Source organism: Aspergillus costaricaensis, assembly GCF_003184835.1.
Source record: "Aspergillus costaricaensis CBS 115574 unplaced genomic scaffold BO79scaffold_5, whole genome shotgun sequence".
Lineage (NCBI taxonomy): Eukaryota > Fungi > Ascomycota > Eurotiomycetes > Eurotiales > Aspergillaceae > Aspergillus > Aspergillus costaricensis.
This window is the reverse complement of record NW_020291805.1, coordinates 205,795-231,130: the sequence shown is the minus strand read 5'-3', so window position 1 is coordinate 231,130 and position 25,336 is coordinate 205,795. Positions and strand designations below refer to the sequence as shown.

Below are 25,336 nucleotides of genomic sequence, written 5' to 3'. Positions count from 1 at the left end.
CGGAAGCTTCCAGCCATCCGGCCAGTCCCCACCATCTGTAATTCCCTCCAATTCTCCAAACAACCTTCTTCTACAAATCTTTCCACAACCAAGTATGACCCCAACTTCCCCCTAATACAGCTTCTTCACCCACTGACACAACTACAACTACAACAGCAAAATGGCCGACGAACAACCCCCCACCCCCGCCGAGCTCGCCCGCCGCGACGAGGAAGAATCCGCCCGCAAAGCCCGCGAAGCCGCCGAACAAGCCCAGCTGCCTTACAAATGGACCCAAACGATCCGCGACGTGGAGGTGACGATCCCCGTAGCATCGAACCTCCGCGGTCGGGATTTGGATGTTGTTCTCACGAAGACGAAAATCCGCGTTGCGATCAAGGGACAGGAGGCTTTGATTGACGTACACATCCCACTCCACAACTTATCACTCTACATCTCTCGCTATAAATACTAACCTGGTACTGGAATATCGTAGGGCGAATTTCCCCACCCCGTCATCCCCGACGAATGCTCCTGGACCCTCGAATCGACATCCCAGCCGCCTGGCAAAGAAATCTCGATCCACCTGGACAAGGTGAACAAGGTGGAGTGGTGGGCGCATGTTGTGACGAGTGCGCCGAAGATCGACGTTACGAAGATTACGCCGGAGAATTCGTCGTTGAGTGAGTTGGATGGCGAGACGAGGGCGATGGTCGAGAAGATGATGTATGATCAGAGGCAGAAGGAGATGGGTGGGTTGACGAGTGATGAGCAGAAGAAGAGGGATATTTTGAAGAAGTTTCAGGAGGAACATCCTGGTTAGTATTACTCCCTTTTTCTTTTTTTCTTAGGTGTGGGTTGTGCTAATGTGGTGTGTGTGTGTGTGTTTGCAGAGATGGATTTCTCGAATGCGCAGATTGGTTAGGTATATAGTCAGTGGTATATGAATTATGATGTTGTTGGAATTGTATGTTATGCTGGTATGCTATGCTGGTGGAATATAGCTGGCTTCCGTATTAGGACTAGTCTGGTCAGGCACTCCCGCGAGGCTGGCTGCTCTCATCGTCATATGTCATGAGTCTATCTGTCTTACTATCTTGTTCTCTTCACATATCCTCATCGTATGAATGCAAGCTATGCACCTTCATGGAACGTAGCAAGGTCTAGCAACTTTGGTGGCTGCCATGCAGTCTGTCCTCCAACTTCGTCCTTCTCCCCGTACTTATCATCCCCGACGCCCGCATCGCAAATCCCGCGCTGGCTGCCTCGTTTGCAAGCAGCGACGGGTCAAGGTATTCCCCTTACTCTTCTGGTCATCGCCCTCTCTAATTGTACTATTCTTAACTGTAGTGTGACGAGGGAAAACCATCCTGCCACCGATGCCAGAAACTCGGGTTCGACTGCAGCTATGAGCCCGAGACCAAAGACAAAGACAGCGTCAGCGTCTTCCTTGCGAGTCCGCCCGATTCAAAAGCGTACTGCATGTCGGTGGATACCGTGACCAAGAATATCAACGAGATACTGCAGTTGGATTCAAAAAGCGGCCCATTGTCCGTCGTGCAAGCATTGCAGCACTTCCACCATGGCCTAACAAACCCGGCGCTCGGGCCGAAAGGCGCTCAATCCGCTATGCAGGCGAAGATCATTCAGCTAGGGTTTAATGTATGCTGGAATTCATCTTACTCAGGTGTACTGTTACTGACAGCATAGTCACCCTTTCTACTGCACACTATCATTGCAGCAGCCACTTCGCACATCCGTCATCTGGCTTCGGATGGTCGTGTCTATACCTTCACGGAAACTTACCACTGGCAGCAGGCCATTACTCAGTACTCTCGGGAAGTTACCTCCATCGGCCCGAAGAACACGGATAGTCTTATCTCTGCGTGTTTGCTGTTGACTATTCGTTCCTTTTCTTTAGACGAATACGACCCCCTCAGCTCGTTTGTCTTTTCAGACGATATTGCCTCATTGAGTTGGCTGACCTTGCAAGGGGGGTTACGCCATCTGATCATGGCTACGGCGCAGTGGAAAGCTGGCAGCATGTGGTGGGAAGTATTCATGAAGTCTCAAAATGAGACGATGGATCTCTTTGAGGATGAGCGTCCTGGACGGGTGGCTATTCATCCGGGGCTAGCTGATCTGTGTGGGATTGATGACACGACCACCGCAGAGACGAACCCGTATCATGCGCCAGCACGGATACTGACAGGACTGCTGTCGCTGGAGCGAGGAGTCCGGAGTTTTGCATCCTACACGGGATGGATGGGGAGGCTGCTACCGCAGTTCTTTGCCAGATTGATGCAGAAAGATCCACCGGCACTAGTGTTGCTGAGTTGGTGGTTGGGTTTGATGTATGGGACGGACATGTATTGGGTCGAGACGCGAGCGAGGTCAGAGATTACAGCGATCACATGGTACCTGGGTGAGGGATGGGATGAGTTTGTGAAATTTCCAACAGAATGTATAGAAGACTACGAGAATGCTTGCATACCAGCGTGAGATGAGATTGAACTACAATTGATTGATGCTATCTTATCCGCTTATCGATAAAGTGAAGACCAGGAGCGGGGAACTCCACCAATCAGCGATGCGGGGAACGTAGATGCCTGGATGCTGAGGCGCAGCCTCGTCGTGACTTTGACTTTCTTTCCTAGTCGTTCACTCTCGTAGACATCACCTCTCGCTCATTAAGACAGAGACACGTAGTCTCTGCATCGCATTGACGTGCCTGGTGTCTCAATCAGCCTTTATTCACCTTGCCCCTCCAACCATCAGACACCCGTCAATACCGGAGACTACGATAGTCTGCGAACATCTACAGCAGACTGACCACCTCACTCCAACAACCACAACACGAACACATCCTCCGAACCTATACAAAGACCAGGACCAGAAACAATGCTATCAACCCTCCTCGCAGCCCTCTGTCCATGCTCGTGCACCAGCCCGACATCTCCCCCACCACCAAACACCGCAACCACATCCACCCATCACCACCACCACCCCAACAGCATCCAGTACCAACCCCCCTTAGAACCCACCCTCACCCTCCCAGCCTACACCCCCCACCCAAACACCGAAACCCTAAACGAAAAGACCCTCGCCCTACACCTCCGCGACCCGCCCATCTCCTCATCCAGCTACAACAACAACAACAATTCCTTCCCCCTCGACGAAAAACACCCCTACACTACTACATCCACCACCACCCCACAAACATCAGAGACGAACTCTGCAGGAAACAATGCAACAGCAGACGACGCCTCCTCGCAAATCTCCTTCCCTAGCACAACCCACAGCTACGGAAACACCTCCACCGCGACGAGAGAGACGCCGCCTCCGCCGTACTCGCCGACCTGGAGGGGTCACGCGGAGGGGGAGGTCGAGGGGGTGATTTCTCCGGTGCCGTCGTTGAGTTTTTCGGGTGATGGGGAGAGGTCCAGGTCGGTGTCGGTGTCCGGGAGGAGTAGTGGGAGTTGGGGGGAGGGGGGGAGTAGTATTGGCGATGGGGATGGGGATAGGGTGGGGATTGTGGCGCCGAGGGGGGTGTATATAGCTGGTCAGAGTGGTAGAGGGGATGCGTGGAGTGGGAGTATTGGGGAGGAGTATTATGGGGTTGGGTATGGCGTTAGGGATGGGGATTTGGGGAGGGTGAGTTATGAGAGTGGTAGGAGTGGGAGGGGTGGTGGTGGTGGGAGGAGGGGGTCGTGGGGTGTATAGAGGGTATACTAATTCCTTCATTGAGTTTTATCTGGAGGAATGGTTAACTTGGTTTTTGCTTGGGCTGGAGTTAGTTCTGGGATGTATATACGCCTTATGAGGCTTAATGTGGTATGAATATGGGTGTGATTGATATTTAATATACACGTATATGCGATACCAAAGGCTAGTATCGATAGTCAAGTATAATTTCCTGCCATCTGACTATCTCACTTATCAACCCCAGGTTGACACTTAACATCCCCAATACAAAACGTGTATATACACAAAATCAGAAGAAGAAGAAGAAGAAAGAACAATGTCTCACCACTTCCACCTTAAGAGCTCTGGTAAGTGACCTTCAACTCAGAGTCACTAACAACACTAGGCACAGCCTGGACATGATCACTAGTGCTATCCTCCACAGCCATCAAAGACGAGCCATCAAGACCGATCGTCTTTCCACCAGCCTTAGCAACACAGCCAGTGAAAGTAGCCTCACCGAAGTTAATGAAGGTCAGACCATCACCATCGATAGCCAAGTCCTCGACGATCCACTCAGCAGTCTGACCGACCAGAGTCGAGGAGCTATCCGGGGCCGAAGCAGTGGAAGTAACGTTCTTGCCGGTGGTCAAGTTCTCAATCAGGGCAGTACCCTCGCTGCTGGAGGTCGACTCGACCGAGACAACAATCACATCACCGATGCTGAACTCCATGTCAAGACCGACAGTGTCAGCAGGGTACCACTCCGACCAGCCGAGGAAGGTGGTCTCGCCGTTCTGGACGTAGATGTCGACACCGGCCTGCCAGATCTGGTTCTGGCCCGTGGCACCGTCAATGCCGACCCAGAAGGACACGGCCTGGTCATCCGAGGAGGAAGAAGCCGCGGTGGGGGTCACGCTGGGGAGGGTGAAGGTGGCGGCCACGTAGGAGAAGGTAGCGCTGCCGCTAGTTTCCTGGACAGCACCGGCCCAGTTCTCGTTGACTTCGTAGTTGTCCGACGAGGTGGAGCTGCTCTTGTGGTTGGTGCTGACGGCGGAGGTCACGGCGGGAGCGACCTGGCTGGCGACGCTGGGTTGAGGGGTGAACTGCGCTTGTGGAGCGGCTTGGGTTTGGTAGCCGTTGTTGCTGGGCTGGATGCTTGGCTGGGGGGCAGCCTGGCCTTGACCTTGGCCTTGTCCAGGGGCATTGAAGCCCTGGTTCCCGGCGCCGGGGAAGTTTTGGTTGGACTCAAATTGGTGACGGACGTGACCGTGGGGACCGGCCAGGGCGGGAGCAGCCAGGAGGGCTGTCAGAGCCAGAGTAGAGGTGAACTTCATATTGATGGTGGTGAGACAAAAGAAATGTATGTAAAAGAATGAACTGAGCACTGCTCGGGTGATAGTAAGACTAGCTATACAGATACCGGCTCTGGGCTGATATGACGGAAAGAGATGTAGGGAGATGCTGAGGATTTATAGTCAACTGCATCATGGTTGACTGTACCGTTGGGCCATCGATAGCTGTTAGTGGATCAAACTTGAAACATGGTGCCGCGACTGGTGGAGTCAGCGGAGATTGACGTTTGTTATATATGAGCATCAGTGTTTCAGGGTGGAGGTTGCAAGCGCATTCGGCAGTGATGTGCGAACGGGCCACTGCTAGCTTTGTAGGGCAATAGCTTAACAGATTAAAGCTCCAAGGGGTTCTTGGCTATTGTTTAATCACCATTCGGTGGAGACATCTCGTCGGGGTAGATACCAGAAGGGGTGAATTGTGAATCAGGGGTAACAGTTTGGCTTTAGATTCTTCCATCTGCCCTATATAGCGGATAATCTATTCTGCATCAGGCCATGATCAGTACTCATGGGATTTGGAGTGGTTGGTCCGATTGCACGCAAGCAGGCAGATCAATCAGTAATTGCAGGCTTCAGGGGCAATGGCTTAGCAGTCTAGATCTTCTTCTACTCCTGAACGTGCATAGATCATATGAATGGCAAGATCATTTGTTTGGGGTTTACCTCAATAGTGTTGACCAGGATTTAGCTAAGTCCCTTATGATTAGATAGTCATGTAACCTGTGTCTGAGGTTATTCTGATGCCTTCTAAGTGGACCCTTTGCGTGATTGGCTCCATTTAGTTCGGCATTCTTGAGTCCGCTTACATAAATATGAGGAAAGTGCTTGAAAATAGCATGGTATCTCCAATATAGAATCACAGGTAGATTGGGCACACTGCTGAAGGGGATATCGATCTACTGTCTTGCAGGCACAGGCACCGTCAAGGCCTTGACCTGATGGAGATGGCAGTCTCAGGGTCGCCAAACGAGGCCCAATCCATAGTGAGGTATACCTGCTCGAAGAATCAAGCCATCGGCGCATAGAGATCTAATCTGCAAAGGTATTCTGTGATTAATCTGGGTGATTACTTCTTTTCGTAGATCGAGTCGTTGACAGTCTCACTACAAGCAGCTCGAAGCTCCTCGATTAAGCATGTACCAACTGTTCTGGCATTCCTGGTAGGATCATGCTAATGTCACAGATGCTTATACTCCCATCATTGGCAGCAACGGCTTGTTTCGAAATGCCTGAGCTGTACGGATTATGACGGTTCGTGGCATCAGATACCACTTACACGAAGATCTGCCCACACATGACTGGTGTACCGACAAGAACATCTAAAGTACAACCAATCGCCATCAAGCTGTCGTATTGGCCAATTCCGCAGTCTTGAGGGCCTTCCTGGCTTCACTTCCGTAAAGTTCTTCGGGACTAGATCTTCACCTTGTTGATAGTAATTTCTGGAGTTTTACCACAGATGCAGTCTCCATGGTGGGACGCGCATGAGAGCTCGGTGTCTCACTCTGTCACCCCAATGGTTTGACGGCGCCATCACATTTGAGTTTGACGATCGCTCCGTTATGGAGCAGTCCGACTTGGAACTGATCGGAGACACATTCCTCCGGGTTCAGTCAATGGTCGTTAACGATATTAAGCAATAGCTTGGTAGTTATATCTGAGTTTTCAAAGGCCATACGTGGTAAAGCCGCGTGGTTGAACAAGAAGATGTAACCAGCCTAGAGGCTGTCTGGGGGAGTTGAAGAGTGTAAGTTGATGAAAGAAGCGCAACGCGTGATCAGGCTGCAATACCTTTCTGCCTGAGGAATAAAGTCACGTGTGGATTGGACCGATTGGGAGGCCCATCGCAGAGGATGAATGAACGACCCCATGATCATCTTTCCCTTTACTTATTCATCGGGTCCACATCTCGCCATCTTGACAGCCTATATATTGTCACATCATACAAAAGTATTGGCTGTATTTATGACTCGCCGTGGGTGAATCATGATTTAAGCCTGCGGGGCAATCAACCGGCGACCCGTAGCGACGATCGCTCTACGGCAACCATCGAGCCATATCCCTTCTTGTGAGTATCATAACTCGCTGCTATGTCTAACAACTTATGCTGACGCGATATTTCAGCCTGTAATGCAGCGCAATCTTCCTGAAAATGGATTCGAAAGCCACTCTGGGCAGCATCCAGAAAGCCGTCTGGGCCGGAAAGCTACCCTTACAAATCACCTTGGCTCCATCAGAGAGCCGTACATTTGACCAAACAGATCCATACCTAGTCCGTCCTCTTTTAGTATCTGATGAACCTAGAGCTAACTCACTCAGATCTCCTGTCCCCGCATATCATACCTACCATCGCTTCTCCCAAGGCTAAGGGCTTTCTTCGCCCCCTCCCTCATTGATCCCGGCTCCCGCCCGCACGAAGGCTGGTTCTCCTTCGAGGGCGTCCCGTTGAAATGGCACTACCCAGTTGGCCTCCTTTATGACCTTTATGCGGGAGCAGACCCTGCCTCTAAAGGAGGTGCTGATGCTGACTTGGCATCCACATCGGATGAGGACCCGTTACCATGGCGTCTAGTCGTGCATTTTAGCGACTGGCCAGATGAAGAACTCGTCCGACTTGATGCGGAAGGGATAGTCATGCATGATGCCTTCATTAATAGTGTCAAAGAAGCAGATTTCCTGAGGAATGGTACCGCTAAAGGAATCATGACCCTTTCCAGGGAGGATTCGGCGGGGCTTTGGGAGTCGGTCAGAGATGGTACGTTAATCCAGTTGTCGCTTACATGAACATGACAGCGAGATCAAAGTGCTAAACATACATCCAGTGGACCTGCCCAACTTCCAGCGTATATCTAACATCCTCCTACCACCACAATCACAACCGTTCCGCAACATTCCCGTCCGGTTCTTTCTCCCCCTCCCCCCAGACTCTGACTCGCCGTCTCTCAAAGTAGTTCAGTCACCTATTCCACCAACAATCCAACCAATCTCCGGATCCAGCGCCAGTGTCATGGCGAGCCAATCCATTCTAACTACATCCAGAGGGCCTCAGCCACAGACCATAGGGTCAGCACTGCACTCGCTTCTACCGCATCTTTTTCCAAGTCGGAGGACACCTGTCTTGGCAAAACCAGTACTGCATGGTGCCGCGGTGCCAATGGGGGCCCCGTTAGACGAAGTGGTGAGGTGCTCAGGGTATGGCGACGGGTGGCTTTACATCGTGATCAGAATGATGGGGTGATATATAATCATCTCATTGGCAAAGAGTGATTCAGCATGAATGGCCTGGCCATGATGTTAATAGATAGCGTTGATATCATCTGATATTACCAGTCCTTTATTATATTAGTATAATTGCGCATCGTACCTTATGTTTCTCCTTCTTATACCCCAAGGTAAATGGTAGATTTTAGTTGCGATGATTACACTAACCAAGAAGGCATTTGTACACGATCGTCTTATCTTCTGCAATGAATGACAAGTTAGTGGTTGTTGATGATAGATAAGTGGGTATAAAATTCTCGCTAGGCAATGTCATGACTCTAACAGTACTTATCAGAATTGACAGAGGAATAGTGTTAGTATTTCATGTGAGGTGTCTCTGTAAGCATGTGGAAGTGAGCCCACTCCGTCCATTGCTAAACCGGCACGTTACTGGGAGAAGATTATCAGTGATGTAGACGGAAAGTGTCCACCATCTCACATCACTATCGAGTCATCACTATCCAGGTCCTAGTCGCCTCACAACTCCACAACAACTAGTATAACGATAAGTAATAGGAAGAGGAACAGTACCAAGTATAGAAACACATACTCCATGCAGCACAACCGCGCCTACTCGGAAATAGTATCAAAGAAAGAAGAACTTACTAAAAGTGTCTATCAAACTAAGATCTTAATTTAGAAATATGTGAAACTCAAGGGACTATCTAGATGCAAGATGGAGATCGAAGACCCCAGGATAGGTAAGTGGAAAGCATGCAACGGCTGTATGTAAAGGCGTAATGAGTGTAAAGTAAGACCCGTACGGTCAGTAACATACCGGTATGGTACAGAAATACAGATCGTCAGGGTAGAAGATCATATCTAGATCCTGAAATAGACATAGCAAGCAGGGGTGATGTCGCAAGCGCAAGAGGTATGACTGGATAGAAGGCAGAAAGTGGAGGTATGAATTGCTTCATCCAGTTCTATTATTATCGTGGCGCAGGAAGGGAAGTGGGAAACGAGATTAGAAACTTGGGGTGGTAGGAGGGTAGCGTGCAGTTGGTGGTGATGGTGATTTGCATCAATGGGAAATGCAGGTAGGGGCTTAGGGTAGAACGCAAGCGCGGTTCGGATAGGACAAAGTTGTTGATGATTGGGGGAGAAGTAAGGTAGTGGATGAGATTAATTGTGATGCTGGGTGGGAAGAGGGGAATGATGGTGGTAGAATGAGAAAAGTTAGTATGTTGGCTTCATGCTAGTGCTTTGGATGGTCCAATAAGGGAAGGGAGAAGATAGGCTCTAATGCTCGAGGTTAAAGATTCTATATGTGACTGACTAGTAGCTAGAGAATAGTAGGATAAGAATAGTAAATCATTTCTGGTTTCTGTGGTTTAACTGGTCAATGGAAATTTGATGGGGGGTTGCTGTGGAATGTTAGTGCTGCCCCTCAAACAAGCGGGAAGGTTTAGAGCGCAACGCCCGCCCACTCAGCAGACTTTGTGATCCTTGTCTGATTTTCACCGCAGCCTAACGACGTGAACGCTAAGTATTTTGGAAGGATTTACAGCCCGAATTTGGTCAAAGTAGATGCGAAATAGCTATCTTCTATCACATTGCTCCCAGTCACCCAATTCATGTTCTGTCAGTTTCTCCTTTGGTATGTTTGTAGTTGAAGAGTATCTCAACCCATCTATCTATAAATCTAACAGCATCGGGCATAAATATGGCATAACCAACGACTGCAGGAAAGCTCGAGTAGAGGTGAAGTTGAGATTGGAATGATTCCAAAAATAACTCCCCGCCAACCAGAAAAACCCATGTGCTGCAGGGGACCTCCTCCCATGTGGGGACGGAGATGTCTATCTAATAGGGCCAGAGAATCGCGCCAGAAAGATCTCAAGAGAGAGAAGCTAGTGTTTGGGACTAAAACCTGGGACGTAGACAAATATAGAGCAGCGGCTCTATGCCGGAGGCAACTGGCTCGAAGTTTGCCTGATAGAGGTACTAACTATTTGTTGAACATGGATATGGTCCGATCCTGCCCTCCACGAAGGAAGGTGGAGCATGGAAGCCATTAGGTATGATTACTGGGCGGTTAGGTGAGCTTGCCCTGGCCTCTGAGACTAAAGATAGAAAAATTAGACAGGATGGGGATAGATGAACCCTCTTGCATCGAAATGGGCGGGGGTAGCATTCTGAATGTGTTCTAAAAATGGATTCTTCAGGGCCTGTGATGTGATCCGGCGGCTAGTAAGGCTTAGTAGCAGAGAAGAGCTTCGGGGGCGAAGAAAGGTCCTCTCCAGGTAATGGGGAGGGGGTAAGGTGCGAAATCTTGCATATGTGGGTCAGGAGGGCGCTTAGAGGCCATAAATAGAATATCACACGTGCTGAGTGATATGATTCGTTAAGGTGAGGATATGGAAACACGCATGGGAAAGCGCAGGCATATCGCAGGTAGAACCTCAGAAAGGGGATTGGCACATGCGGAAAGACCGCCATCAGAATGGGAGCACAAGATGGGTGCCAAAAATAGCACCTTTTGCCGCGGGTGATATCGTGGCTGCAAGCTAAGAGTGAATAGTCTGTTGACAGCAGCCAACAAGCGCTTAATGTCAGGATGTTGTATGCATGATCCATGTCCCGCCAGTCTGATTTCCCCGCAGTGACAGTGTCTGTGCACCAATCAAGCCGATCCCTGGATGTGAACGGGATCAGGGATTTAGGCTAAGCCCAAACTGGGGGAGAAGCCCGTATCGCGGCACTTTATTGGTGGTTAACGAATTTAGGCATTGGATGCCCACCACGGTAGCGCAGGAGCTCGAGGTTTGGTAGCCCAGAAGACCATGAACTGCCCAGACTCTTAACCACCCTTTTGAATAAGGCTATGGATCCAAAGCGAATTAACGGAACTTGATAGGCGGAGAGTGTTTTAACGAGATATGCATTCTCAAAGACTGTTACTTTTTTAAGCACCCATTGAGCGGGTCCTATAGTCACATTCGAGAAAACGCATGTTGATTGCGTGAAATGGTGACTGCCGTGCATCGCAATCTCCGAAGCCTGTCCTAAAAAACAACATCATCCCGTTCCGACATGCATGAAGTAGGTCTTACTACCCAGTGCGCCGAAGGCGTACGCAGGGATTAAGAAAAGTATCAAGCAAATCAAAATGCAACCATGGATCTTCCATAGACCCACGCAACAAGGTTGAAGAGTGTTATCGCACTAAATTCCATGCAGCTCTATGCGAACGGTTGATTTAGAGAGCCTATGAAGGCACATGTTGTCCACCAAACTAGTAGCTAGGTTTGAGGTCCATAGTCACCAGAGCATAGGAGTATCTTATTTTAGAATCAAATTCATAAATCATCTCCACAGGGTTTTGTTCAACATTCGCATGCGAGTTCTCTTTGGATGAGAATGTCGTCGTTTGTCATAGATCACAAATCGGTGCGGGATGTCTGTTTCACCAAATCTCTAGGCTCTGCGACATGATAATTTCCAAATATACGAGCCAATGAGAACCTAAATGCAGTATTTAATATAGTCATGATTCTATTTCACCGGTAAAGTAGATGGAAAGGTTTAATTATGATGTCTTCCTTACCTAGTTTCAGGTGATGTTGATGGATTGGTGATGGTGATGCTTGTAATACGCCGTAATACATGTATATCAGTATGCCGTATAATACCAGTTCCAAAACAACCGTCACTTATCTGGTTACCGTTTAGATCTGAATTCCAACCGGCATGTCGAATCCTGTAGTGTATCAGAAGAAAATCGCCCTATCTGCCATTGACCTATGGAAATTTCTCTGAGAATACCTCTGGATCTTGGATTGGACATTGCCGGTGGATCCTCTGGTGGTATGAAGGTGGCTGTGAGGCTCAGCAAGAACACATCCGCGCTAGGGAATCCTTTGGGACCAACGAGGACGTCACCACCTGTGTGGTGCTTACCCAGTCAACGGTATGTTTGTGGGTAAATTTACTCGCGAGTAGTATCTACTGGGACCATGTGGGAGACACGTGGGTTAAAGGAATCTAGTGAAAATCCTTCCTGGCGTCAAAGCGGGATGAAGTCCTATCAGCTGCATTTCGCTAAGACTGCCTGCGATTCCTTTGAGGCTATGCCATGGCCAGATTTCTGAAAAGGATTGCGATTAGGATGATTGTGATAACAAAGTTCAGGTGTTCAACTGTTTAATTGGGTAACATTGCAAGCCTAACTGAGAACAATAGATGCCGCTGAACCAAACATAATTGACAAAGGATATCCTAAACATGTACTAGCCACTCAATTGTAAACGAGGCCTTTCTTTTTCCCAACACAAACAGAACTACACACTATGCTCCAACTCCATTCCTTCCGCCACAGGCAGTACCAGACCGCCGTAAGGTGGATGCTAACCCCTCTAGTAGATGTCAATGCCAAAACAAGCTCCATATGCGATGATTCCCACCGAGTAATAACAAAACATAAACAGAGTAACAATAAGATGTAGCAAGAACAGCCATATGCTGGGATAACAGAGACTTAGCAGTGCAATAAATGAGAAATATACACCAGCAAAATTGGATACGATCCTCCAAACTCCGTAAGCGCAAAGACATCAAATCCGTCTAAGTCATGGTCGTCGTAGCGTATTCTTAGCGCTCCTGGGATTCGTTGGTCCTTCTGCGTTTGCCCCTTGGTGGGGGTTCAAGTGAAGGCGCGCGCTTGAGATTGACAGTGTGTGTAACAATATGTTGTATGGTAATGGTTCTTCCATTCGAATCACTTGAGCTCTCAATATACCTTCCCCTCCAATCTGCTGGTGAAAAGGGTGTTCTTAGAGTGAAAGGACTCTGTGGGGATTCAGTTGTTGCTGGGGAGTACGGGTACTGTGGTGAAGCGCGGAGGTGGCGTGCAGAGATAGGCTCCCTTGCTGATCGCGGAGGCCCACGTGGTGTAGGGGGAATTGAAGTAGGACTAGACTTGGGTACACTTCCAGGAGGAAAGGTTGCGCTTCTAGCAGTGGGAGGCATCGAGACAGGTGATGGTAGAGCCCTGCTCCTCACCCATCTTGTGTAGCTTCCATTGATACCTTCGGGGCCCGAGTAAGCCGGGCGTAGAGCCCTGAGAAACTCCATATATGCGCGTGGAGGGGGGACTAAAGGCCCACTTCCTGGCTCATGCTGATCCATATCAGATCGATGAGGGGCGTTGTCTTGAAGTTGTGATGGGAAGGTCACGCTCTTCGAGGTCTTGAGTGGGTAGAGGATTGGTCGAGGAGCCATGGTACTGTCCAGCAGTTTCTATGTTCGGTATTAGACGAAGTGAATAGGGAAGGCAAAGTATTGAGAATATCAGATGTCTTTGAGTGAGTTCAAAGAGTAGACCCCAAAGACTGTTTGAATTGCAGCAAGGATGAAGTGATCAAGGGTGGTGAGGGAGAGAATGAGGAAAGATGGAGAAGGTTTGGATGGTTGTGGATAGGGGGCGAGGAAAGTGAGGTTAGATGCAGGGAAAGATAGATGATTATATCTTTCTCGGTCCACAATGTGGATATTTTCAGGATCGTTAATAAAGTGAACGATCAAGTGTGTTGGACGAGAAGTATAGCCACCGGGGTATCGGGTATAGTTGGTTTCGTATGACACTGGTACGATACGTAACGCATTGTATTTCACCGTTACAATACGTTTTTGGTTTCGAGTGGAGGCGACATCGGCACTAGTCTCTGAAGGGTTAGTGGGACAAGCTCCGGTTCCAAAATAGCAACAGCAGCAGCAACAACGGAATCGGCGCAGATTGACCACCGGTTTAGATCCTGCTACGCAAGGTGTAAAAAAAGAACAACTGGATCACTTGCTTGATCCTCGTCCGTCTGTGCAGATGCTGTCCACTCCTGTTTCTAAACTTGGTGCTGGCGCTTAACTTCGATTGACGGCTGCGGAAGACAACTGATGCGGGAGACAACATGCGGCGGAAGAGACACCATGAGATCAGTCCAGAAATAGACTGACCGGCTAGACAGGAAAATTTCCTTCGCAACTACCAGGAAGCCGCCTGATTCCCCCTACATCCCATCGTCGGTGACTTCTCTGGAGTGCAAGCAAAAGCTCATCGCAGTCATTTCGCTTGGTAGTGTTATCGCTCACTATCTCGTTGAACTGTATTCGCCCAGCCTGTCTCAAACCTGACATGTCCCATTCGAGTGAGTCACTATCCTGGCCAGATACCTTAGCCTTGGCTTCTCTGGCCGTTGGGTTTGTCAACACTAGGCGCGCGATACCGAGTGTCTAGTCCAAGGCGTCGGCGACACGCTTCCTGCTACACCGTGGAGCCCGAATCCAGCGCGAGAGACCCTGGTGCTTCAAGATCGCCGCTTCTTTGGGAGGCTCCTGTCTCAGTTCCTCGCTTCATACATATCAGCGGGTATGGGTAGCCATGACAGGCGACACTGGTTGTAAGCTATCAATGCGCACACGACAGCGACTTGGTTGTTACTAGTGAGATACATTCCATTAGATTTGCACTGGACTATTTGGCTCGACACAGAGACTCGAACAGTTGAACGCTCCATACTGTTTGCCTGGGTACATGTTTTTTCGGCTATTCTGCGAAGAGCGGAGCCTTCTATTACCTGGAGAACACTCGGTAGGGAGTCTTCATTATGTTACAAGCCACTGCAGCTTGACCTACCTCATCAGTTCCTCATTTGCTTCGCCTTTTACTCGCCAACACGGACCATCATTGCTTCAATAGCTGATTAGTTCACTAAGCTTCATCAGAGAAATGCAATTTTACATGGTAAGTTTTGAGTTTATCTTTCATTTTGTGTTTACCTGGTTAGCTTGCCATAATCCTTCAACGTCTCGCTGATAAAACTGTGCCATATATCAGAGACCGTATGTCGCCCTTGCAACGAAATATTTTCAAGGATTTTCGGGACATCATTTGGCAATCAGCAACCACCGGTGACTTGATCATCACTTTCTTTCGAATCTGCAACCGCTACTGGAACCCCGGACCCAGACCTATCTACGTTGGCGTTGCCGTTTTATCGGTCGGTCCTGATTATATGAAGCTGGCAGGGTATGGTGTGCAGTGTCTGGTTCATCTAGGGTCATTGGTGACAGCGAGTATAAATGACAATGTATGCAGCTCAGAGGCCGACTGAAGTGCTGTACATAAAAGGATGACATGCCGTGTTGGAGCAGAACAAAGCCGACATGAAAGATTCGCGCGGGAGTGGGACCAACGAAGATTACACATAATGCGGATACTGCGTTTGGTATGTCCCTTTTCATCTGTGCTATAGCTGCCTCCGATGTTGAGAACTCCAGGTGTTGGTCGTCCGACTTCTCAGCTACGGTCATGAGCGTCCTGTTCAACAGCCAGCTAAGCCACCTTAAGCTTCAGGTCTACTCCAACGGTGTCCTCGGGCTCGAGTTTTACGCTTGGAGACGTGCAAGCAATATTCCACACAGGATACGGCTCCCTTACTAACCGCTGCTACCCCCCAGGCTTAGCTTCATGTTGGCCACATGCAAAGAGAGGAGCCATTTTGTGACACATTGACAGCTCCAGAAGCTTGGCCTGTTAATAAATTGTGCTGCAGGCCTTAGGCTGCGTGGAGAATTCGCCGGACACATTCATCTTCTCTCATGGTCTTTGCTGGACCCGAATGCCGTTGGTATCTTACTGAATATTCACGCATGGGAACACCGCTATGAGTATCATGATATGTTTGCAACATATTGCCTGACACTGTCAGGTTTCACTCATTGATGCCTCGAGTTATGGAGCAAATGTGAACCCGCGACATTGATACGAGACCCGTCATTCAACACCTGGGCTTGGGGAATGTGGACAAACCTTTCTAAGCATGTCCTGCTAAACGTTACCTGCTCAACGGACTGCTGGCCAGAGTTACATGGAAGGAACATACTGGGAACAAAAGCTTTCAATCCACTCGCTTTCTCCTATTGAGGCCATCTCCGCGGAGACAGTCTATATCCATTCATGGTCCTGCGCTACCTCGAAGGAGTCATAACAGCAGCCAAATCCATTCGCGAACGGCAGAACTACAATTGATAAAATTACAAATCAGCCCTTCAATTAGGAAGCATATCAAACCCCATTCTTATGTCTAGTTCTTATCCCGCATGAAAGGCTGTCAGAGACATGAGGAGCTTCATGGGACATCGGTGTTCTGCTTCGAACATCCTTGGGTATTCAGGAAGCTGAGATGCATGGATGGGAGAAATTGGGATAGTTTCACGGTGACACCTGTGTATCTTTTCCGATTCTCGTCGTCCCCTTCTTGCCTAGCCGGTTCTAGCCTGGCCCAGATGCTCACCGCAGAACGTCAGGTTTACGACAAAGCATTGCGTTTATTGCCTGGCGTATCTGGCTATGTCTTTTGGGCTTCGATCCTTAGACATTGTCTCGTTTCCGTCAGCTCGACGGCTTGTTTAGCATCCAGTTGTCGAAAGTTGATGGCCTCGGAGATGAGGATAATTTCGTCGGACATATCACGGATCCTCGCGCTCTCGCGCTCTCGCTCTCGGAGCGGCGGCTCACGTCTACATCCCCGATATTCGACTTCCCCAGCTCGGACCTCTTACAAGGCCTCGGAAATATCAATCTGGATGGAACGTGGACAAATATGGATGTGTTGTATGCTGCGTTTGTGCTTTTTTGGTTAACACAGACGAACATTATCGTTCCTATTCAAACCACGCGAGGGTACCATTCGTCGCTCATTATGTTGATTGTGCGTGAGAGATGTTGTTCAATGCGAAACCAAAGACTCCAAGTTCATCTCCAGTCTCAACAACATGAAATGGTCTCATCATGGCCAAATAACGTCGCGGGTCCCAGCTGTTTTATAATGAAGCTGTTTGGATAGCTCAAACGCGGTCCGGTACGCGGTCAGAGTATGGATATATAAGAGCTTCCCTGCGCTATTGCACATCTTCGTCTAACTATAGGTTTACCAACAAGCTGAGGCCAAGCCTCTCACTCCATAACACTGGAGCGAAAAGCCGAAATGAAGTTGGTGCGGGCCCTCCGAACTGCCTCTGCATTATTAGGCTCTCACCCCGGATCGATGTCTATAGGAAGCCAAAGTACTCTACCATGATGGGAGATAGAGCCATGGAAGAACATGGTAAGGAAATGTGGGGCATATCACATGGCTATGGCTATGCCAGTCTTCTACGTGGGCACATAAGGCGCCCTCGTGTTCGAACATGACCGTATACACTCTGCACTCTAGGCTCCGTGATGATCAAAGTTGGCATGCGATGGCAGTGAAACCTTGGAGACATTAACAGCACTTATCCTCTTGTCAACCCGTACTGCTATCGCTGGCCTATGTTTCAAAGTACACGAAAGCTCGCAGTGTGCCCAATTCTGGGCATGTCTCCTGGGAATAGAGCCACCGCTCGAAGATACGGTTCGTCTCTACATCCATGCCTGCGTCAGCTCCATACAGGGTTTCGGTGGAAAAAAGGTGTCATAACTGGGTTCTGCTTTCAACTTTCTTGGAAGGAATACAGATGCCTCGGGTATCGTTCATCCTATGCATTAACCCGCACTTCCTATTTCCTTACTAAGTATAATCGTTCGCACGAATGTCTCGATCACACCATAACACTCAACCACGCACATGCTATGGTCGCATCATGAAGCGCAACGATGCTCGCCCACTGTGGTACATCATAACAGACCCCCTTTTTCAGGACCGACCTTCCTGATCTTTCCATTTATCGACAGTCGTTTTGTGAGTCAAAACTGGGCCTACGGAATACTGGGATCTACGGGGATGGCGTGCACGCTTGCCAAAATGAGGGGGATAATGAAGTCCAAGCCCATCAAGTCACCACGGACTTGATCACCTGGACACCTTACAACGAGTCCTACAAAGACGATTACATCCAGTCAAAGCTCCTTCGTAAATCGGCTTGCGCAACGGCAATCTTCGGTCTTACTTCGATACGACCAACGGACTGAAAATCATTTGTTTCGATATCGCAATCCATCCACATTAATCAGCCTGGCTCTGGCAAAGTACGTCCCGGACGTTGAACTCCGCAAACCACAACGGCCAGTGGACGTCAGCGACATCGGGTTTCGTCACTTGTCGATCTAGAATGCTGTCCTTTATGACTAATCCCAAATGTGCGCTTGGGAGCCACCAAAAGGCCTTGTTACTATGCTCAGATAGCCATGCGAGGCCTTGTCAAGGGGACCCCGAATTCAAACCGGAGTTATTGCTTGTTGGTCGAACTGACAAGGTCGTAATAGGCATATGGAACCACCGGCAACACAAAGATTCACTGGATGAATGTGCTAACATGCTAAGGTGAGTCTACTGTTAAATCGGGTGAGAGGTATGTACTAAACTTTTTATTCTGAAATGCACTCTGCCTATATGACAGTCACCTCTAAATATTTGGAAAGCGACACTAAGATATTAAACAGAACTGAACTCGCATTGCTCGAACTAAACTAGACTGAACCACCGGAACGGAAGACGACAGCAACGTAAGGTGAGGACGTGAAACCATGAACATCAAGGAGGCCTAAAACAGACTACACACAGCAGGAGAGCAAGTCAAGCATAACGTTACGAGAGAATGAAAAGCCACAGAACAAAAGACCGAATACGCAGACGAGAAGAAGTGAAGGAAGAGCGTATGTGCGAAAAATCAATAAGGAAAAGAAGAATTGTACCAGGGAAAGGAAAACACCGGGAAAAGCTCAATTGACCAAAAGAAAAAGAAAAGAAAAGAAAAAAAAAAGAACTGAAAGAAAAGGAAAGAAGAAAAGTCAAAACCCATCCAGTCAGTAGTGTTGGGTTGGTAAATGGAAAGTTGCGCTGTCTGCAGCGTGCGCCAGCTAGTGAGGGGCAGCACTCACCAACAGGCAAAGCGGGGAAATAACCAGCGCCGGCGGGACGTGGGCAAGAAGAGATTCGAAAAGTCCAAAAACCACGGAGGTGAAAAAAGCAGAAAGCCAACCAACACGCCAAATAACAATCACAGTAAACAAATGATATGTTCAAAAAAATTGAGCATCACATGAGGGGGGCAGAACACCTCCCACGAGTCCAACAGTCGGACGTTAGCCACTTGCGCCTGAACTCCTATCACATTCGCGCCATGCAGTTGCAGAAACACCCTCAGCCTTGCCGCAGCATCTCTGCATATGCGTCAGTTTCGAGGGAGACCCGTTGAAGAATTCATAGGCTGAAAGATGTGCAACATACATGTTTGGTAATCACAATTCTTTTGTTTCCTCCCCAACTTCCTGTTTGTTACAGTCTTCCTCTTCGTGCCCGATTGCATGCATGTGTTGAACACGCTTACAGAAGAAGCCAGTGCCAACCGTGGCGGAACATAACGCTACGCCAGTGGACAGCCTGCTTCTTAATGGGCCGACCGATAGTCCCTATCGTGGGCGGTGGCACGTTATCTAGTCTCTCCAGCATCGTATTCATCGAGGGCAACATGTAGTTGGCCTCATCGTAAACAGAAGTGGTGGGGTCGTCTGCAAGCTTCCAGGTCTCCTTCAGCACGCGGTACATTCGGCCGAAGCTGCCGTATTCACCTCCATCATCTAGCTCGCTTGCTCGGCGGGCGAGGATCTTGCGGAATTCGCTGTCAGGAGTGGAGCAGACCCCTGCCATTAGTAGAGGCCAAACGAGTGAGCGGTCGTATCCGTGGGGCCCCATCGGCACGGAACAGAGGGCTTCCACAACTCCTTGGACGAGGGTGGATACGCTGGGATTGCTGCGTTCGAAGCCCGGGGCGAGAGTGCTGAGGTAGACTCGGGCGGCGGCGCGGAATACAGCGGTTATGTTTGCTGTCAGCTTCTCCGGACAGATGATGCCATACCGGGAGCATGGGTTTGCCGTTGCTTCGGTATCGGTGTTGTCAAGCTGTGATGTAAGTGCCGAGATGTGGAATTGTAGCGCGTCTTCATCAAGGCCGTTTAACTTGAGAGATTCAAGGCACCCAATCTCCGCAATGAGGTACATCACACTGTCGTCGCATCCCATTAGATCCCTCATACCCGAGGAGATTCCACCTGAGTGCTTGGCGCGATAGACATGAGAGAATTGGGGTGATCTGCCGAGCATGGTGGCTCCAAGGATATCGATCCACGTAGTGAGCGACATGCTGAAGGGGAGGGGCGTAAAGGGCGCCGGTTCGATTAAGCCGAGTTGGTGCACAAGGTCTGCGACTGGTCTGAAGTGCTCAAACCATGGGATATCAGGCAGGTAATCCTCGGGCTCGCCCACAGCGCAGTGGAAGAGTATCGTCGCGAGCGTTGCGTCCAAAACCTTCTGATGTTCGTCGGCATTCAATGCGTCACAGAGGTCCGAAACCGAGGCGTAGCGATGTCGCATGATATCGTCGATGATTTTCGCTTCCGTGCGGAAGCTCGTGCTGGCCTTTACTGTCTTGATGTGGAGGGCGGAAACGCTGAGGCTGCAGTGGAAAAAGGGTTTGTTGGTCTCGAGCGATTGCAGAATCTCTTGCGACCTGGGAGCCATCTGCGGGTGGAGGTCTAGAATGGGGAAAATGAGCTTCAGAACATTGTCAACGAAGTGATGGAGTAGTGGCTTTTCGGCGGCTTTCACGGTTATCGTCTCTAGATATTCGGATAGCGGTTTCTGAGACGTAAGGGTATTCTCCAATCCGGTAATCTTCTGGGAACCAGAGCTCTCAGTGAGGTTACCAGGCTGGGCAGAGCTTGCGGCAGGTAGTAGGGGTCGGTACTGCTGCCCTGGATATTGTTCCGAGACCTGCTGTGGTAGTTCCTGTGGAATCTGCTGAAGGTATTGTTGCGTTGAAGACTCCTGGAATAGCTGCGGCTCAAGCGGAGGGAACGGCTGTGTGACTGGCTCCGGGAACGGCTGTAGTACAGGAAAGGTCGGGGTCTGCAACGGCTGTCCCAGCCATTGCTGTGGTGATTCTAGAGGCAGTTGCTGGTAGACGTGCTGGGTGGATCCTGGAAGCGAGAACTGCTGCGTCAAAGGATTTGACATCTCTGGTAGTGGTAGTTGTCCAGGTAGCCGTTGGCCACCCATGAGGGTACTGTATGAAGTGGACGGTATAGGGTGCTGCCAGGGATTCTGCCCCTCGTCAATAGCCGATTCGAATTGGGGTTGCGCAGGAACATTCAGGTATGGTGTGTATTCGCCAGATGAGCTTGTGTCGACGGACAGGGAGCGGGAGCGTGCACGCTTTCTCTTCGGGCCTGAGAAGTTGCGGTTGACGAAGGCTATTGTCAAGGTATGAGGAACACTGTTCAATAGATCTTCCGCAGCCATTACCAACCTTGAAGGTTCTTCTGTCTCGCAATGACCTTTGAGTGCCTTATCTGCCTCTTGATCCGCTCTTTGTGTATGTCCCGCGCTGCTAGGCTCCTCCACCACGGCGGTTCATCATAGTCACAGGTGATATCGAGACTGGTGCACGAGTTACATCGTGGGTGATTCTCATCACACTTCTTCCTTCGTAGTCTACAAGTGAAGCATCCTGTTTGAAGTTTGGTAGGTCAGTTGACTGACTTGAACGCGACCAAGACATGGCATGATATCTGTAACAGACCCTCACGCGAACGCTTGTACTGCCGGACTATCCTGTCATTAGACCCCTGCGGAATGGCAACCCCACACGATCTTCCCGAACCCGAGCTAGATGCGACTGCGCTTGACATGGTGCCTGTCGGAGACTTCAATGATGCTTGGCGGGGGCGGGGAGGAAGGAAGATCTTTTAGTATGCGGCAGGCGAAAGGCAAGAAGATCAAAGTTCGCGAAGGTCAAGGTGGAAGTTTCTTGTCTTGTAGAGCAATGGTGATGATGATTGAAGAGAATTGTTGTTGTTTGGATGGATTGAAATCGAACGAACTGGTGCCGGACATGATGCCTTAATATCTTTCGAGATGATGACTCCAGGTCTAGTTCCGCGATAAAGTGTCATGCTATGGTTGCTTCTATTTTTTGACGACGAGGGCGGTAGAGCTAACTGGGGATGCATGAGCACCGAACCAACATGCGAACTGCAGGCGGGGAAGATCTGATGCAGGCGACGAATGGCCGGCGTCTAAGAGCTAAATTTGGGACAGTCGACCTGAGGGGTGCTTTGGGGAAGATCACGTCGAGTTGGCAGCGAGAATTGCTTACTAGGGAGCCGGGGTCCCTGGCTAGGGCCGACCCTTAGTGCCTGCAGTCCCGCTAGCCTCGCCCTGATAGGCCCTACCCCGGCCAACCATCGTCTCCTCGTACCTTGAAACCATGGAAGTGTCTTCCATACCCATCTTTCGCTGCCTCTCTTCGGATTCAGTATCCCTCTTTTTTTCCTGACTCTCCCATTATGGTTGGTCGTCTCTGGGCAGTTTTCGAAACCCCCATGAAAACCAGCATGTTTCTAATTTCGCCCACACTCTGACCAGTAATCCCTGCTCGGCGCTTCAAAAATGTCGACAATCATTGGCCCTGATTCGTCTGAGACTGGAATTTTTCCTGTTTGGTATGCCAGTGGGCGACTGATGAAACGGCGTTAAGGGAGCTTAGGATGTGAATGAACAGTGGAAGGTGCATGCCAAGCTTCTTCTCTTCCTCTGCCATTGGAGGACTTCATCACAAGTCGGCGCTTCGGTGGGTTGGTTGGTGGGCGCTAAAGCGGCCCGCTGGGGACAATTCGAGTATTCTCTGCCAACCAGGTGCCGACGACCACTGTGGCCCGTGCAACTTTGAAGGTAGTCGAGACGCTTTCCTTCATTTCTCATTTGTTGTCCTCCAGCGCTAACTATTTTTGCCTGTATCCTTGATTAGTTACCCTTAACCGCCGCCATCCGCACCTAGAATAATGCTTAAACGCTCTGTGTCGCTGATAATAGATCATAGATGCCATATCGAAGCAGCTGAAACAGAGATAGCCGCCCAGTCCATGGTTTTGACTTCTGAAGCGTAACTGTTTTTAGCCTCTAGGTGCGGCGCTTTGCTAATAATAGTTCTCTGCTAGCTTGCTGATTGATTGTCTGCACATGGGAGACTAGGAACCAGATATGAAGCAGACACTACCCACTATCTGTCACCGATCTATATCGGGAACATCAGGTCCCTGACCCGCAAAATTAAGCGCAAGGTAACCAAAATTAACAACAGTAACCGCCGACTTGGCTCTATTTGCAGACATCTACTATACAGTGAGTGGTGAGGATCTAGTTCACTATCCAATGTACACACATCATGAACACGCCAATTGCTTGTCGCTCGCAACTTTCAACGCATGCATACTCGCTGATGCGCCATATCAGAACTCACATGTGATGGGAAATATGTTTTAGTCCACTTTGTGTTCCTAGAGACATGGGTTAGATGGTAATTATGAGAGGGGTAGTTGTTGGATTTCAACATGGTGTCCGGTAGATGCCAGATTCCAGCGATGCTGTTGGTCCCAAGGCTATGGTACCGTACATCTCTGGAAAATGCATTGGCCATCGATACATACCGATTATCTACCAGTATGTGCTAGTGGAGAAGTATAGTAGGCACAACTATCGGTTCATCTGCGGAAAATATATTCGCTGTGAGCATCAAAGCCATGTGTAGCGTGCAGCGGATCGGCCAGCGGCTCTCGGGCTAGCCTTACACCTTTGACCCCACATATCAACCGTCACCACTAGTAGTTTCGCCGCCTTATATTGAAGAGTATTTATTGATAGGCTAATAGTAGTGCAACTATATGTCATATGTGGTGATCTACACGTGCGAGATGGCACAACTTAGTAGTTTATGAACCTGTTGAGTAACAACTGGTCTGAAAAAAGGACCAGGGTCATGTATACGAACGACCAGTAGAATGTATATTATCAAACAGGTTGTGTATATAGCTAGTTACATTGACGTCAAGCCTGTTGACTTCACCAACCAACAGAAATTTCGAAGTGCTTCTGTTTGCTCGAAATTCGATTATTTCTATTACTTGTTTGGTGACAAGGATCCTATCTCTCTGCCACAGTTGGGATTATCGTGAGATTCCCCCACGAAATGGACCACCGTTGTACATTAATAGGGGTGAGATGATAGGTGTCTGCAACAATCGCTACACATCATAATTGTGACATCGCAGTCACCTGATAAAATAACTTTGTAGACAGCTTTGTACCTTCCTAGCTTGTAAGGTTCTACCACACTCATCGAGTATATTCTCCCAGTAAGACACCTTTTCTTCTACATCCCTCTAAACATCATCACTCAAGTCGCTTCGCATGGCTGCTACAGGGTATGTTAGCAGCAAATTTGAAGAGCAGACCTGTTCCTGTTGCAAACATCGTATTGAGGAGTAAGTTCCTACTGTCCGTGTTCTCCGTCCTCAGTTCTAACATACTATCCGCGATGGTGTTCTTCTTGACTAGATAAGTCAGTTGATGGTGAAAACCGATTGCCATTAGTTGTTGACCAGAACACGAGATATGATTTTAAGACTCACATGCACTTACGGCAATGAAAGATGGAGGGATAAGCATGGCAAGAGGAAGAAAGATAATGGGGATGTTGAGATGTGGGTGAAGAAGGTAAAGAAGAGGCAGGAGGTTGAGCTTGCTGACATAACTGAGGTTGTTACATGCGACCCATCCATCTCCTTGGAGCTGCAAGGCAGTGATCACACTGGTGCAGGCACACTATCACATCGACCGAGGGCCCAAGCATAACTTCATCGCTTGACATGCCTCACTTTGAAATGTAAAGTATACACGCAAGAAAGGTCCATGAAGAGGACTCTGTCACTTAGCCCAGTGCTAGGGCCTACTGAGACCATATGTTGATTAAATCATCGGGACTTTTAGGGGTGAAAGATTACAAGTCCACTGCGATAAAGTGTCGGGAGAGAATAACTTAACAAATAGTTCAAGCGACATAGCCAAAGGGCTCTCCATTTTGTGATCGCGGGTGGAATCCGTCAAACAGTGAAGCTGCCGTCGAAATTGGCAAAGTAAGCAAGCAACCACCGGACGGATTGAGATGAGGACTAGAATGAAGGGGACCCCAGCTTCCTCGGCGGGTGTCACCGTGGCTGTCACAGTACATCTTCAGGTGAGGGG

At 49.2% G+C, this 25,336-nt stretch overlaps 8 protein-coding genes across 8 annotated transcripts; 5 read left to right on the top strand and 3 right to left on the bottom strand.

Annotated features, from left to right (window-relative positions):
* Window positions 1-104: 104 nt before the first annotated feature.
* Window positions 105-1,061, top strand: BO79DRAFT_207346 (NudC domain-containing protein). The gene is made up of 3 exons (XM_025682158.1): window positions 105-400; window positions 476-797; window positions 873-1,061. The coding sequence occupies exons 1-3, from the start codon at window positions 161-163 to the stop codon at window positions 902-904; spliced, it is 594 nt and encodes a 197-aa protein (XP_025543029.1). The 5' UTR covers window positions 105-160; the 3' UTR covers window positions 905-1,061.
* A 33-nt stretch (window positions 1,062-1,094) lies between these two features.
* On the top strand, window positions 1,095-2,481 carry BO79DRAFT_285172 (Zn(II)2Cys6 transcription factor domain-containing protein; the record flags this gene model as incomplete). Its single annotated transcript, XM_025688329.1, has 3 exons — window positions 1,095-1,271; window positions 1,330-1,641; window positions 1,690-2,481. Exons 1-3 carry the CDS (start codon window positions 1,164-1,166, stop codon window positions 2,479-2,481), a joined length of 1,212 nt encoding a protein of 403 aa, XP_025543028.1. The 5' UTR covers window positions 1,095-1,163.
* Window positions 2,482-2,659: 178 nt separating this feature from the next.
* On the top strand, window positions 2,660-3,702 carry BO79DRAFT_243202 (uncharacterized protein; the record flags this gene model as incomplete). The annotated part of the gene is made up of 1 exon (XM_025685265.1): window positions 2,660-3,702. The coding sequence occupies exon 1, from the start codon at window positions 2,881-2,883 to the stop codon at window positions 3,700-3,702; it is 822 nt and encodes a 273-aa protein (XP_025543027.1). The 5' UTR covers window positions 2,660-2,880.
* Window positions 3,703-4,019: 317 nt separating this feature from the next.
* Window positions 4,020-5,000, bottom strand: BO79DRAFT_285170 (A4/G1 family peptidase; the record flags this gene model as incomplete). The annotated part of the gene is made up of 1 exon (XM_025688328.1): window positions 4,020-5,000. The coding sequence occupies one exon, from the start codon at window positions 4,998-5,000 to the stop codon at window positions 4,020-4,022; it is 981 nt and encodes a 326-aa protein (XP_025543026.1).
* Window positions 5,001-6,927: 1,927 nt separating this feature from the next.
* On the top strand, window positions 6,928-8,256 carry BO79DRAFT_188809 (autophagy protein 5; the record flags this gene model as incomplete). The annotated part of the gene is made up of 4 exons (XM_025680615.1): window positions 6,928-7,086; window positions 7,143-7,290; window positions 7,338-7,773; window positions 7,841-8,256. The coding sequence occupies exons 2-4, from the start codon at window positions 7,171-7,173 to the stop codon at window positions 8,254-8,256; spliced, it is 972 nt and encodes a 323-aa protein (XP_025543025.1). The 5' UTR covers window positions 6,928-7,086; window positions 7,143-7,170.
* Window positions 8,257-12,423: 4,167 nt separating this feature from the next.
* On the bottom strand, window positions 12,424-13,701 carry BO79DRAFT_207345 (uncharacterized protein). Its single transcript, XM_025682157.1, has one exon. The coding sequence runs from the start codon at window positions 13,500-13,502 to the stop codon at window positions 12,873-12,875; it is 630 nt and encodes a 209-aa protein (XP_025543024.1). The 5' UTR covers window positions 13,503-13,701; the 3' UTR covers window positions 12,424-12,872.
* A 2,675-nt stretch (window positions 13,702-16,376) lies between these two features.
* BO79DRAFT_251484 (uncharacterized protein) lies at window positions 16,377-18,228 on the top strand (the record flags this gene model as incomplete). Its single annotated transcript, XM_025685862.1, has 3 exons — window positions 16,377-16,583; window positions 16,652-16,987; window positions 17,992-18,228. The coding sequence occupies 3 exons, from the start codon at window positions 16,377-16,379 to the stop codon at window positions 18,226-18,228; spliced, it is 780 nt and encodes a 259-aa protein (XP_025543023.1).
* Window positions 18,229-19,397: 1,169 nt separating this feature from the next.
* On the bottom strand, window positions 19,398-20,824 carry BO79DRAFT_207342 (fungal specific transcription factor domain-containing protein). Its single transcript, XM_025682156.1, has 2 exons — window positions 19,487-20,824; window positions 19,398-19,419 (listed from the first exon to the last, which is right to left on the bottom strand). The coding sequence occupies exon 1, from the start codon at window positions 20,774-20,776 to the stop codon at window positions 19,583-19,585; it is 1,194 nt and encodes a 397-aa protein (XP_025543022.1). The 5' UTR covers window positions 20,777-20,824; the 3' UTR covers window positions 19,398-19,419; window positions 19,487-19,582.
* Window positions 20,825-25,336: the final 4,512 nt, after the last annotated feature.